This window comes from Periplaneta americana, chromosome 4 (genome assembly GCF_040183065.1).
Source record: "Periplaneta americana isolate PAMFEO1 chromosome 4, P.americana_PAMFEO1_priV1, whole genome shotgun sequence".
NCBI classification, from domain to species: Eukaryota; Metazoa; Arthropoda; class Insecta; order Blattodea; family Blattidae; genus Periplaneta; species Periplaneta americana.
In genome coordinates, this window is record NC_091120.1 from 127676370 (window position 1) to 127691710 (window position 15341).

The 15341-nt window shown below is 35.6% G+C and overlaps 1 protein-coding gene across 1 annotated transcript in view; it reads left to right on the top strand.

Annotated features, from left to right (window-relative positions):
• Window positions 1–15341, top strand: part of Dora (zinc finger SWIM domain-containing dorado) — a 260924-nt gene that overhangs the window by 6458 nt on the left and 239125 nt on the right. The window contains exon 3 of the mRNA XM_069825149.1: window positions 6422–6597. Within this exon, the coding sequence (XP_069681250.1) occupies window positions 6422–6597 (176 nt within the window). The remainder of the gene's footprint in view (window positions 1–6421; window positions 6598–15341) is intronic.

A 15341-nucleotide genomic window follows, 5' to 3' on the forward strand; every position in this document is an offset into this window, starting at 1 on the left:
TGGCGCAGAATTTTCACTTCCCATATCCTATTGACTAGTCATCTGTTATCAGAATCCATATCGTAAATTGAAACTATTCCAACGATCGTAAGATATACTTTTACATTTAAATTTTCATTCAAGACTCTTTACTTACGCAAGTTTTTGCAGATCTAGATAGCATCTGTTCCCAGCCAGTATTTTTGTCCTGCTTTCCTCCTTCATACTGTAGTTCTCGAGTATCAACAAGCCTTATAAAGAATATTTCAGTCTAACATAGTCTATAATTATGCTCACCAACTTTCATATGTGTAGCAACAGTATACCTATTGGCCACGTGATATACTGAGTTGACACATTATACATTATGTACTCACCCAATTTAATGGGCCACATCTGAAGCGCATTTCTAGCACACAGGTTTTACATCTATGCAGACCTGATTCGATTCCCAGTGAGATTGTGATGGAATTTTTGCTTGACAAAACAGATGTTGCATAGAGTTTCCCTCTGTCATTCCATCAACACTTTACATCTTTCCCACATTTCGTGCATTATCTGCAATAAGAACTGGGATAAGTGTAACCCATGCCATTAAATCCAATGATGCGAGTTTGTAATGTGGCGCCAACTACTGAATGTTCGTGCTACTAGAAGCTACTTCACATATATTCTTGAGTGGAAACATTTTCGTGCCCAAAATATAAGATTCTGATTGTATTATGTCTTTTGATTCTTTCAATTTGTCTTAAGCAAAAGTTGTTAGGAACCCAAAGAATGCTTTTATTTAGTTTGTGTGTCATTTTGTCATTTAAATGTTTGCAGTGTATTAAATGCTCAAAATATAAATTTCTCATTCTGTACAGAATGTAATGTTTTTTTCATATCTACTTGCCTCAAGACATATTCTGACCTTTGCTGCTGCAGAAAGGTACTAGGTTACACTAGCCCCAGCACTGGGGGCAAGTGCAATCTATGAGCCAACAAATATGTTTTGCGTTTGTGTATCTCAACTTAATAATGTAATTTTTCTTCCTTTTCACTATAGTTATGTACGGTATTGATGGTCACCTGTTCAAATTTTAGACAAATTTTAATTTCAATTCAGCAAGTTTTTAAATGTCAAAGTTGAACTATTAAATTTATGGATTCCGCTTACCCCTGTTTACCTTAGTTGAAAATAGGCTGGGGTGAAGTGTTGTGGGTAGTATGGGTTTTTGATGGTGGGGTTCCAGGTCCTGGGGTTTATAAGGTACTTGTCTGGAGATAGGAGTTGCTCTATCAGAGCAGAGCCAGGATGACCCACCTCTCAGCATAAGTATAAACCATGTAGAATCTATAAATCTGTAATACTGGGTGGTCCAAAAGTCTCGATCCATTTTGTTGAAAGCATGGCCCAACATAAAGGATTGTTACATATGTTATTTGTCAGAAGTCTATGTACTATATTCAATACAGTTCAGTCTGCCCCCTTCCATTTTGAAGCACTGCTCCGAGCGTTGTACTATCACTCTAAAAGCATTACAAAGCTTGCATGGTGTAACAGCTGTTACTGCTTCGTAAATGCGTTGCTGTAAATGATGAAGATCACGAATCATTGTCTTGTACACATGGGACTTAATTAAACCCCAAGCAAAAAAATTAAGTGAGGGTTAAGACGTCTGGTGAACGTGGCATTCACAGTCTTGGCACAGCTCTGCCGATTCATTGATCTGGAAAGGTTTCATTCCAATAATCATACAAATCATAGCGAAGTGGGGTGGAGCACCTTCTTGCTGAAAGACAACAGAGTGTAAAAATACCATCCTGAGTAAGCTGTGGTTGTTGAAGCATGTTGAAGTACGTGACTCCAATGACCGTGGATTCTTGAAATATGATGTATGGAACAGTAATTCTGGATGTATCCCTTTGCCATTCATAAGTAGCATTAAGTTGCTCGTCGGCCCATATTCCACAGTTATGCCTACTCACATGACCACAAGTATGAAATGTAGCCTCGTCACTTAAAAGGATATGGTTCATTAGATTCTCATTAGCAACAGCCTCAAGTAGATCATGGCACATAGTCTGACAAGCAGCATAATCTTCCTGTTCTAAATGATGTAGCACTTGTAGATGGTTTGTGGAGTGTAAACCGCAGAACTCTTGAGACTGTTGTCCTGGGAATGTCTAGTTCATTACTGAGGCTGTGAGTCCATGTGCCTGGACTGCATTCAGTCGCATGCTGAAGAAGTAGAACATCATTTGCAGAGGTCTGTGGTCTGCCGGAATGCTTTTCATCAAGAAAACTTCCTGTTCTTTTGAATTTGTTCACTAACATCCGAATATTGGCTCTAGTATGTGTTGATTTGTAAAATTTTCGTTCACACTCCTGACGCACTTGATCGCAATCGCATGGAAACAATTGTTATTCGTTCTTCAATAGTAAGCATACTTCTTGATTAATCTAAAATAAAATATTGCCGATTTAATGAAAATTGATCGAGACTTTTGGACCACCTTGTATTAAATAAAATTGGATAGACATCAACTTACCACCAGTATCTATCATAGAAATTTCATAACCAATCCCCAGGCCACCTGTCAGACTTGGACAATCATCACATGTATAGGGTGCACAATGGGTCACTATAGGCACATGGATTCATTTCACATCCGACTATCGAAAAGCATCCAATTTAGCCAAGAAGATGATGAAACTGTTCATCGTCATTTTCTGTACATTTTTCGCACGTGCTTACATTTCTTCATCATTTTCTCAAATTCCCGTCTAGAAATAGAGGTAGTCTTCTGGTGGATATTATACTTGATTTCTTGTGAGGTGTGTGGGTTTATCCTGCACACTCCATCAATGAACTCCCAAGATAGAAAGAAGTCACACAGGATCAGGTTGGGTCATAAAAGTTGCCACAGATGAACAACTAATGACTTTGTCCTAGAACACTTGATTCACTCTATGAGCAGTGGCAGAATCATGTTGAAAGAACACATAATTTCGTACTCGGTCAACTCTTGAAAAAGAGTGTAAAATCAGATTTACATACCTATTGGATTAATTGCTTCTTGACAAAAAATGGTCAGACAATTCTTTCCCCACTCATGGCACTCCACACAACAATCTTTTCGTCATGTAGGAGCAACTTCGTGAATAATGTCTGGTTTTCAGAGGGCCAGTAGCAATAATTTTGTGAATATGTAGCTGTGTGGATGAAACTGAGTCTTGTCAGAGAAGAAAATAAGTTATGGATCGATTTCTCCATCATGTATGCTATTCACAACCCATTCATAAAATGTACGCTTTTTTCCAGGATCGCATGGTTGTAGTTAATGACCAGGGTTATGCAATTACTCGTAAAAATTATTTTCTACGTGACACGTAAATTACTCTCAAAATATGTAGAAAACATGAAGTACGTCAAAAATTAGAAAAATAAAAATATTAAAAGATAACATGGTTTTTGCCATGGTGGTTATTTTTATTATATATGAAAGACAGCAAAAAGGCTTGAAGAACAAACTTTCCCTTCGGATTTTTATGTGCTCTTAACCTTTATTAGAACATTACAAACTATCACATTCTCATCATAATTATGTAAGTTTCGCAATTAGCGTGTGTGCACATTATATTCTATATTTTAATACTAACCTTCACTATTCACACAGGAAGAGCCCTTTCTTGTTATTAGGTAAGTAGATATTAGTGCAAGAAGTAGATTTTCTCGAATTAAAAACAGGCTTTGGACAATAAAGGATAACACTTAGGAACTAGTCAGCCAGGTAATTTCCTAAAACGTTAACACAGTAAAGAAGCTGTAAAGTTAATCAGTAAAAAGAGAAGTTGAAAAAAGAGGTATAATTTTTTAATCTGTTTATTAACAGTGACTGTATAAACAATCTTTAGGAAATAATGATTTTGTGCTTAAATATGTAAGAAAATTTAAGTTTAAAATGTAATAAAAGTTTTTTACATGGAATGTACATAAAAAACATACTGGGTAATGAGTAAAACATTTTGCCAACCATGCTTGTGATACACAATGATTTTGTATGGCTTAATTTTCAGCGACTTTGTAGTTCTATGCAAAGGAGAACGAGAAATTCCTGCTTGTTGGACAAGACAATGAATTTTTAGGGGAATTTTCCAAGCAGTAGCCAGTGCCATCCAACGTTTCTCATTAAAATCTTTCTTTCCTTTCTGTGTCTCTTATCTGTAATGTTTCCAGTCTCCTGATATTTATGTAGGTACCTACTAATTTACAGATTGTTTCACGAACTGGAACCTTCACACCAGGACATCTTTCTGCAAATAGTCTTCGAACTTGACAAGCGAAGTTTTATATTGGCTACATAAAAATTACACACGAACACACGATGTTAAGAAAACCCAAAGTCAGCTATATTACACACTAAACAAGTACTGTGTCCTAAATACACACACGCCTTCTTACAATGGTTAATGACTCAGTCTGGCTGAGAACACACCCTACATGCTAGGAAGCAACCGGTATCAAGAAACCTCACACGCAGCCCACACTACACTGAGATACCCCGTATTTAATTAGTTACATATTAATTAAAATAATGTATAATGTTGATTTCTTCTTCGCCTGTCACTGTTGCCTTACAACATCAGAAGTGTCTTCATCCATGCCTCCCATGCCTGAATTTTTTTCTTTAAACTATTATGTGTAGATTATGTGGAGGCTATTTGTATTGAAAATGTTTATATGTAGACGAGTACATCTGAGATGTAATATTTATTACGTAATGTGATTTGTTCTTCCTTGTAATAATAATACAGTAAATTCCTCGTAACCAGCACCCAAAGAACCGGCAGTACCAAAACAACGGCACTTTTGGCCAGCCAAAAAAAAAAAAAAAAGATTGTTTAAGTCTGCCCATTGCCACAGTTTGAGTCGTTAGTTTTGCCACATTAGGAAGTTGGCACGAACTTTCGTTTTCAGTGAATATTCGAACCTAACATTAGTGTAGGCCTATTATTTGTGTTGTGTGATGTGTTTTAATAAGGAAAATCCACACAGTTTTTATGTTTATTTAGTTATGCTCGAGCCATCAGTGTTGCCACATTAGGGAGTTCGCATGAACTTTAATTTTCAGTGAATATTCTAACCTATAGTTAGTGTATTATATGTGTTGTGTGATGTGATTTAATAAGGAAAATTCACATAGTTTTTATATTTATTCAGTTATAAGCAAGCGATAGAAAAATAAGCTTCACATGGATGCAGTTTCAACATTTAGTACCATGAAATACGAACTTTTTTTTATATATCAGTATTTATTCAATTATCCGGCAAAATCTCGTATCCAGAACTAGCCTGGTCCCTTTGGTGCCGGTTAAGAGGGATTCTACTGTAATTATTTTTTTACATACCATTCTTATTAATTACTGTTTCTAAGTTGTAAATTTGATGTAATGCAAATTTGTTTTCTTTTATTTGAAATTATCCTATACACGGCTTCATTGATATAGGAGAAAGTCAGTGTCCACTTACTTCAATATTACACGTGGAACAAGTCTCCTGCAATTGGCAACCATCGTCTTTAGGTAGAGCATGAAAGTCGAATGTTATGAACAGGAAAACATTGATCATATGGGAATGGGTATTTAAGAGTTGTTAATTCATTATAAAAAGTGAAACAACATGAAGACCAAGGTTATCGAAAGAAAACTGAAGGAGATAAACTTGAATTCGGAACGAGGTAGTGGAACAAGTAGACAGCTTCAAGTACTGGGAGTGTACTATAAGTAGTGACATGAGTTGCTGTCAGGAAGTTAAAGGGAGGATAGCAATGGTAAAGGAAGATTTTAATAGAGAAAGGAGCATCTTCTGTGTATCTATGGGGGGGAAAAAATTAAGGAAGTGACTAGTGAAGTGCTTTGTATGGAGTGTGGCATTGTAGGGGACAAAAACATGGACATTACGACGAAGTGAAGAGAAACGATTAGGAACATTTGAAATGGAATAATATATGGAGAAGAATGGAACGTATGAAATGAACAAATAGAAAAAGAAACGAAGCTGTGCTAGAAAGTGTGAATGAAGAATGAAACTAATCAAGAAGAGAAAAAGAAATTGTCTGGGCCACTGGCTTAGAAGAAACTGTCTACTGAATGATGCACTAGAAGGAATGGTGAATGGAAGTTGGGTCAGAAGAACATATCAGATGATAGACAACATTAAGATATGTGGATAGTTTGCGGAGCCTAAGAGGAAGGCGGAAAATGAGAAAAATTGGTGAATGCTCGATTTGCAGTGAAAGACATACCCTTGGGTAGAACACTATGAATGAACTTCTCTTTTAAGTAAGCATTGTGGAATATTTTCACACTTATTGCATTATTTGTGTCTATGATTTTATATAACATGTACAGTAGTTATTCTCTTTTCATTCAGCTTAATGGATGTTTGTTGTGCAGGCTTCCACCTCAGTGCAAGTGTATGGCCACCTCCGACTGTGGGACAGGTTCGTGGACAGTACAATGTGGCAGTGACGTTTGATCGACGACGTATCACATCCTGTAATTGCACCTGTTCTTCGACTGCTTACTGGTGTTCACATGTTGTTGCTGTATGTCTTCATAGAATTCATCAGGTATGCAGCTTTTCTTTAAAAAAAATAGAATAAACTAGTCTGTTGTTGATAAAATAATAATAATAATATTATTATTATTATTATTATTATTATTATTATTATTATTATCATCATCATCCCCTTGGGCAGACCATTAAAACATTGGCAAGAGACTGCAATGGGCCACTAGGTCCAATACATAGAAGGATAATGATGATGATGATGATGATGATGATGATGATGATTATGATTATTATTATTATTATTATTATTATTATTATTATTATTATTATTATTATTATTATTATTATTACATAAACACATACGTGCATGCAATATATTCGTAGATACAGCACAATAACATTTCTTCATTTTTCTCATTCTTCACTTGATGCATGTGCACTTTGAGTTTCTTCATTGCAGTTACTTGCATATTAGTTAATATCCTCATTGTGAGCAACTACTTGAAGATGTGTCTCGTGATTTAGCTGCTGAATGGTAGTTTAGACTGGTTAGTTGGATTGTTCTACTTTGCACGAGCTCTAAAAGAATGGATGGCCCATTGTGCCAGAATCTCGTTTCATTTCATTTCATTTATTGTATTCCATAGATCTTACATCAGAATTATAGCTTTGAGATGGAAAACAAGGGAAGAAATATACAAAAATATTTAATACACAGTAAGTAGATTAATTCAATTTACACTATGAACAGTAGTTGAGTATAAGGTATGAATACAGGTAAGTTTTGTTAATTCTGTCCTCAATTTTTTCTCTTCGTCCGTCAAAGCTTCAGGGTAACTTTGCAGAGCATTAAAGACTGTAATACATGAATAGTGAACTTCTGTTTTGTAATAGGCTAGATGAAGATCTGATTTATATCTTGCATTACAATTATGAATGTTTTGTTTAGTTTTAATGCATCTCGATTTTAAAATAACATTTTATCAGGGAAAGAATATACTCACAAGGTAAGATAAAGTGTGAAGATTTATAAATTTTGGAAAATCTTTTTATATCTTATACAGAGTGAAAGTGAAATAATCCTGCAGATAAAAAGGGATGATAGGATACACTTAAATGAACAGAAAACCTATCAGATCTGTCTTGCTGCGCGAACCTTCCTCTCTGACTTTAATGTTGCAATCTGGTTGCATTGTTCAGTTGCTTGAAATTAGTGGCTTTTAAATTAAATTTACACTGAAACCGTCCATGCCATTGAAATATGCCAGAAGGATGGAATGGAATTTACTAGAGGAGGGCAATATGGCCCACATTGCGACTTGTTACGATCTCTTGTGCTAACCCTCAAGCTAGGCATATTCCCCAACTCACACCAGCTGACTACACTAAGGTTGCTGCATATCCAAGTTTCAAGCAGACAATCCTATTCATCCCTAGGCCAGCCCCCTCCATGTGTCGCCAGCTGGCGATCAAGGAATGCTATGGAATGATGACGAAATGGAGAAATGATGATGGATTGATGTAGATGCCTAATATGAGGAAAAATGAGAGAACCCGGAGAAAAACCCAAACTGCGACCTTGTCCTCCACAATTGTCACTATGGATTTTTCAGTGAAAAATCTCATACCCTGACCAGGACTCGAACCTGGACCGCCTGCGTGACAGGTCGGAGGTCTGGCCACTCAGCCACCACAGCAGTATGCCAGAGGGATTAAATGATTCTTTATTAGATTTCCTAGCAATATGGACAAAAATCACGATCCTACTTGCAATAGTTGCCGAATAGGAGGGTGTAGGGTGTTAAACATTTGCAGAAAAAAACATTTTTTTCTGAGAAATCTATGAGCTTTCCACCAATACAGTATTACATTTTCTTTTTTCCGTACAATATGAGCTACTCATTACTATTTAATACGAGAAAAATTCGTACTGGCACCAGGAATCGAACCCAGGACCTCTCAGCTCTGTGCGCTGAGCGCTCTTTCCAACTGAGCTATGCCAGGACACGATCCACGCCGGCCAAACCCCTCTCGTAATGCCGGTACGAATTTTTCTCGTATTAAATAGTAATAATACATATTGGCTACTTCATAGTAGCCGTGTAGTATTCAGTGAGGTGGGCGAGACCTTATACAAAATGAATATGTGATGTATGAGCTACTCACTCTGAAAATCTGCAGGATTATTTCTATTCCACTCTGTATATGAGCCGTTCAGAGCAAACGTGGTGTAAGTAAAAATTGGGTAATGAGGTTTAAAGTAAAAATTCTGTAAAATACAGTGCAAAGTAGCAATTAATATGTCCTTCTTGCTATTCACTGACCACTAATAGTTTAAATAAATTGAATATTAATTTCTACATTGCACTGTATTTTACAGAATGTTTACTTTAACCCTCATTATCCATTTTTGACTTAACACCACTTCTGCTCTGAACGGCTCGTATATAACTCTGAAGAGGAACAAGAGAAAATATAGTAGGGGAATACAAATACTTTTCAAAACGGAGACAGGTTATTTTTAAAGATGGAAAGAAAGAACAATTAAATGATTACGTAGATTTGTCTTGGAAAACATTTAATCGTACTTGGTTTCCAGATCTAGCATCTTGCAGAACAACTAAGACAGGAGTAAGTGAACCTTTGTAGAATGTAAGGGCCCTTAAAACGAGGAGCCAATTCACCAGTTTTATGGCTTTACTCTTTAGTTTCTTAACATGACTTGATCGCAGTGGCATAGCATGCCTTTCGAAACAGGAGAAGCAATCAACATTAAGTTCGTAATAATTATTCTTAAAAATCATTAAGGATAAGTATATAATTTTACATCAATAATTAAGAATCGTAGATGTGTGAATAAGTAAAAATAATACTCTGCTAATAGTCTTACTTTTTTTTTTTTTTTTTTTCGGAGGAGGTCCCGCAGGCATACACTACAGCCTTAGGCTTATTGTGCAATATCTTTTCGTGTATAATGCAGTGTATCATTTTTTAATATTTTGTTCTAAAGTAGGTACTTTTCTTTCCAATTATTAGGCTATATTATAAAATAGCCACTACAATATTCATTGACTCTTATGTTGTAATGCAATAGTTACATGTATGCAGTTCCTTACTACATTGTTTAATGCAATATAATATCAATAAATTTTTTATATTTCCTTTGCTTTTGTAATATACATATAGCCTATTTTCAAATGTTTAGTATTTTAGTTACATTGCGATATATAATTTTAGTTCTAGTTTTCTTTATTAACGTGGAATGTTTAAGTGGGCACCTATTCGAGAAGAAAGCCCTTTGCCATTTCTGTAACACTCTATGTACCTCTTGCTCCTTAGTGGAAGCACACCAATACAATATGCATCATATCATTGCTCCTTAGCGGAATCAGGCTGATGGAACCCACAACATATCATTATTGCAAAAATAAATTATGTTTGAATATTATCATCATATATTCAGGATATTACTACTGGCTTGAGCAGCCACGTTCCACACAATTACAGGGATTTTACAATCCCCTATCTTCCCTTCTAATTCAAAGGTTGCTGTCCTCTTCTAAAATACCTAATGTATGTGACATCAAATTTGTATAATTAAATTTAGGTATATCATTTTAGCTGTTAATATCTTAATTCTATTCTAACACTGCTGTCTCCTTCTATGTAATGAAATCAAATTCGCATAATTATCTTTAAGTACTTGTTCATAAGTTTAGTTATCCTTATCTTAATTCTAACATTGCTGTCCTTTTCTGATGTGCCTATGAAATGTCTAAAAGGGCATTTTAGAGCCTATTTTAATGTTTCAAAATTTACTTTAGGTATCTAAACGTGCTTTTTAGAGTTAAAATATCCATGGCATACTCATAAATATGAATAAAATCATTGAACAGTTTTGGTTCTATGAGCATGAGCAGATAAGCGGACAGAATCACAAAAACCACTTATTCGTATTATTGAATAAGTTATGATGATGATGATGATAGTAAAATTATAATATAATATTAATAATAATACTAATTATAATGCCAAATAGAAATGATCAGAACGAAATTCAAATACAAACTGCTGAAGTCGAAATTGCGATAGAAAATCTGAAAAAGTACAAGTCTCCAGGTATTGATCAAATTCCAGCAGAATTAATACAAGAGGGTGGAAGCGCATTATCTAGCAAAATTTATAAACTTGTACTTGCTATTTGGGAAAAGGAAATTGTACCAGAACAATGGAAGGAGTCCATAATTTTACCTGTTTTTAAGAAGGGGGACAAGACTAACTGTGGTAACTTTCGAGGAATATCACTTTTGTTGACGTCGTACAAAATTTTGTTCAATAATGTTTTGAGAAGATTAACTCCATACGTAGATGAAATTATTGGGTATCATCAGTGCGGTTGTAGGCATAATAGATCGACTATTGATCAGATTTTTTGTATTCGACAGATATTGGAGAAAAAATGGGAGTATAGGGGTACAGTATATTAGTTATTCATAGATTTCAAAAAGGCATATGACTCGGTTAAGAGAGAAGTTTTATATAATATTCTTATTGAATTTGGTATTCCCAAGAAACTAGTTAGATTAATTAAACTGTGTCTCAGTGAAACTTACAGCAGAATCCGTATAGGCCAATTTCTATGTAGCTTTTCCAATTCACTGCGGGCTGAAGCAAGGAGATGCACTATCACCTTTACTTTTTAACTTTGCTCTAGAGTATGCCATTAGGAAAGTCCAGGATAACAGAGAGGGTTTGGAATTGAACGGGTTACATCAGCTTCTTGTCTATGCGGATGACGTGAATATGTTAGGAGAAAATCCGTAAACGATTAGGAAAAACACGGAAATTTTACTTGAAGCAAGTAACGTGAAATGGAAACATAAAAATTGGAGATTTATCCTTCGAAGAGGTGGAAAAATTCAAATATCTTGGAGCAACTGTAACAAATATAAATGACACTCGGGGAAGAAATTAAACGCAGAATAAATATGTGAAATGTCTGTTATTATTCGGTTGAAAAGCTTTTGTCATCTAGTCTGTTGTCAAAAAATCTGAAAGTTAGAAATTGTAAAACAATTATATTACCAGTTGTTCTGTATGGTTGTGAAACTAAGACTCTCACTTTGAGAGAGGAACAGAGATTAAGGGTGTTTGAGAATAAAGTTCTTAGGAAACTATTTGAGGCCAGGAGGGACGAAGTTACACAACACAGAACTGCACACATTATATTCTTCACTTGACATAATTAGGAGCATTAAATCCAGGGCATGTAGCACATATGAGTGAATCGAGAAATGCATATAGAGTGTCAGTTGGGAGACCGGAGGGAAAAAGACCTTTGGGGAGGCCGAGACATAGATGGGAGGATAATATTAAAATGGATTTGAGGGAAGTGGGATATGATGATAGAGAATGGATTAATCTTGCACAGGATAGGGACCAATGATGGGCAATGAACCTGCAGGTTCCTTAGAAGCCATTTGTAAGTAAGTAAGTAATTATAATATTAATAATCATACCTCTAATTGAGGTTCTGGCTGATATGTACACCTATTATTATCAGGCAGTATACATCTCACTTGATGATATGTGTCAGAGGAAGAACAATTGTTTGCGTACATCTGAAGTCTGATTAGTGTAATATGCATCTAGTCAGCAATGTATGCAATGGAGGGGGAAAGGGACTGGCCACCCTACTCCATTATCTCCTGGCGTAGTTGCCTCATGATTGATGCTTTGCCTTGTTGTGTGACTTATGGGGTCCAAACCTGTCTTCGGACAGTTGAGTAAACAACAACAACAATGCATATTAATCACTATATATCGAGATTTAGCACAGTTATATTTATAATGAAATAATTATAATTAATTGTTGTTTTAATCATTTTTATGATAAACTCTTAGTAGGTATACAGAGTGTCTGGCTGAAAGATGTACACAAATAACAGCGTATAATGAGAAAAATTGTATATTATGATTTTGTAATGTAAAACACAATCAATATAAAATCTCTCAAGATTTGTTTTATCATACTTGCAAGATCATTGTTGCATCCCCTGCTGGACAAGCACAGAAATGGAATGATGGCAGGTTATGCATCAGTCATTCCTTGTCAATCGAGATGTGACTCTTCCAGTCAAGTAGAAGCTTCGAAAGTAGTGTGAGACGTAACGTTACCATCACAGTGACGTGCTTCAGAGTACAGGAAAGCATACCTAAGCTCGCAAGAAATGCAGTAACCACAAATCTCTTGTGACGAAACTCTTTCTATGATAATAGAAACAAAGTTAACAAAACATCAATATAATATAGTACTAACCAAAGATAGAAAAGATTTCCATGTCATTCCAAAATACAGAATTAAAAAAATTGTTGCTATCTGGATAAGGAATCTATTTCCATTATTTCATTATGTGCTGAGATGAAATTGCAATCTCTTCTGGACCATACCGTTACCGGGCTGATGACAACTCAAGAAGACGTAGATTTTTTGGATGAAGGAAGGATCTTTCAACAATATGTCACTAATAACAGTGTCAAAAATTGATGACACAGACACCATGGGTACACAAGTAGAAGTTGGAGGAAGAGGACAATACTGATACCTACATATTTATGATTTCTTTAGTGCCATTACAATTTTGTAAAGTAGAAATTGCAGAGAAGTGAATTTAAAAAATAATTTGGCAGAATCCTCGTCCTTCATCATCTTGTTACTGCAGGCCATTGTGATTTGTTTTTTCAACGAGAGCCTGTAGATAATGCTATAGCTGAAAAGAAGTGAGCTGAGGAAAATATAAAAAAAACTAAAACCAACAGATATTGAATTTAAAGACCATAAGTGTGATGTTTAACACCCAGGGGCGGCTCGTCCATAAGAGCTGCGGAGCTGCAGCAATCCCTGCTTTGACAGGAAAATAAAAATAATATTTATTTTAATTTGTAGAAGAATTGTTACAGCTTTTATTGGTAAATTGCTTTATATTTCATCTGGCCGGGAATATGTATTATTATCTTATGCATAATCTTTTTGCGCGTCGACTGTATTGGAATTGACACTGCATTCAAAGTCGTCCTGAGATCTGCAGGGTGGTCAGCTCATAGAGAGTGTGTCTTGCATGGTCAGGGGGTAAAGAGGTGAAGGGAAGCAGATGGAAACTGCCGCTGTTTAAAACCCGTATCTTGCTGCAGTGGCTTGCAGAGCCAGGCCACAAGGGATATTTCCTCTCCTCCCACACCGCTATTGCTTCATTAAATGGATTCTCTATTCCCTTGAAACTTAATGACAAAATTTTTATTCCGTTTTCACATACTTATTGTTGTAGAATCTTATCGAGTTAATATAACGAAATTAATATTCCCTTTTGCCTTATTATTACGTATATATCCAGCCTCCAGCAGAACCTAATATTTGCCTTAACTCAAAATGATTGCACGAATAGAATCCTTTTGATATAGCACGTAAAATACGAAAGAGACTTCTTTTCCAGTTTTAGAAAATTGTTGACCATCAGTATATCTGAGTGTTGCTTTGGTGTGACGTCTTAATACCGTAACTTAACCAGTGCAAATGTGCAAGCATGAGTGTGTGTGAATTACAGAATATTAATTTTATTTTTCTCAACTTTCCCTTGCGGAGAATATTGATGTAATGAAGTGAATTAAAGGGTCGTCCGTTACCTGACTTAAATCTTACTTAAGCTTCATCCAGCCGAAATAGTGCATATATGTAAGGAAGTGCAACAATTAAATTTACGCTAAGCATTTGTGATTACGTGGATGTGAACAAAAAAAAATCTGTATTTTGTTTTCCTTGCCTCCTCTTCGGTGGTGATGCTGCATGGACTAGGAGTGGTGTGACAGATTTAGGACATTTACCCCTAAAATGCAAAATGCACGAATCTTTGCATTCTCACCTGAAAAATGTTGTTTCATTGGCTATGTTACGCAACTCATACTGCTGTGAAATTAAGCGAAACGAACAGAACAAACATTCTCAAACATAATCAAGAAGTGAGAAAAAATCGTGAAATTATTTTTAAAAAAATATTGATTGTATCAAATTTTGTGGCCAATATGAACTTCCCCTTAGGGGACATGATGAAAAAACGATTCGAAAAATCCTGATGTGTTTCGTGTGTTGCTACAGTTCGTGAGTAATCTAAACGAGCCTCTCAAAAATCATTTGGAACATGCCACTGCTTAAGGTTATTCTAAGACAATTCAGAATGAACTGGTAGATTGTAAGTTGAGTGTCTGCCAATCTGAAATTCAGACTGAAATCGATGGTATTAGTTTTTCTTAGGGATTAGCAAATGGTCCCACAGACATCTCCCAACTAAGTCAGGAAGTTTTGGTTTTTCGATATGCAGTGCATTTATTTTTGTCCTATACTTATTAGTAATGGTATTAAGAAGTGAAATTTGTATGTACCGAAATCTACTGCAGCTCTCCCAATCCACAAGTTCACGAGCTGCCACCACTCGCTATTTGTTGTTAACACTTGTTAACACCACTTGCTATTTGCCATGATAGATGAAAAAATATGCAATGCAGTAACCGAAACTACATACACAACGATGTTACATATTATCTGTGGACTAATCACCAAAGATATTAATGATTTAGAGAAGTATATGTCCAAGCCAGTTAAGGATGAAAACCTGGAATTTGGTCTTTCCATTTACATGGATGGACTAGATTTGTGTGGAGTGCTTACTTCACTTAACATACAAGCTGCCACTGAAAAAGTGACGAGTTAGAAGGAAGAAAAACATATTGTAGCGAAAAAAAAATTGCAAA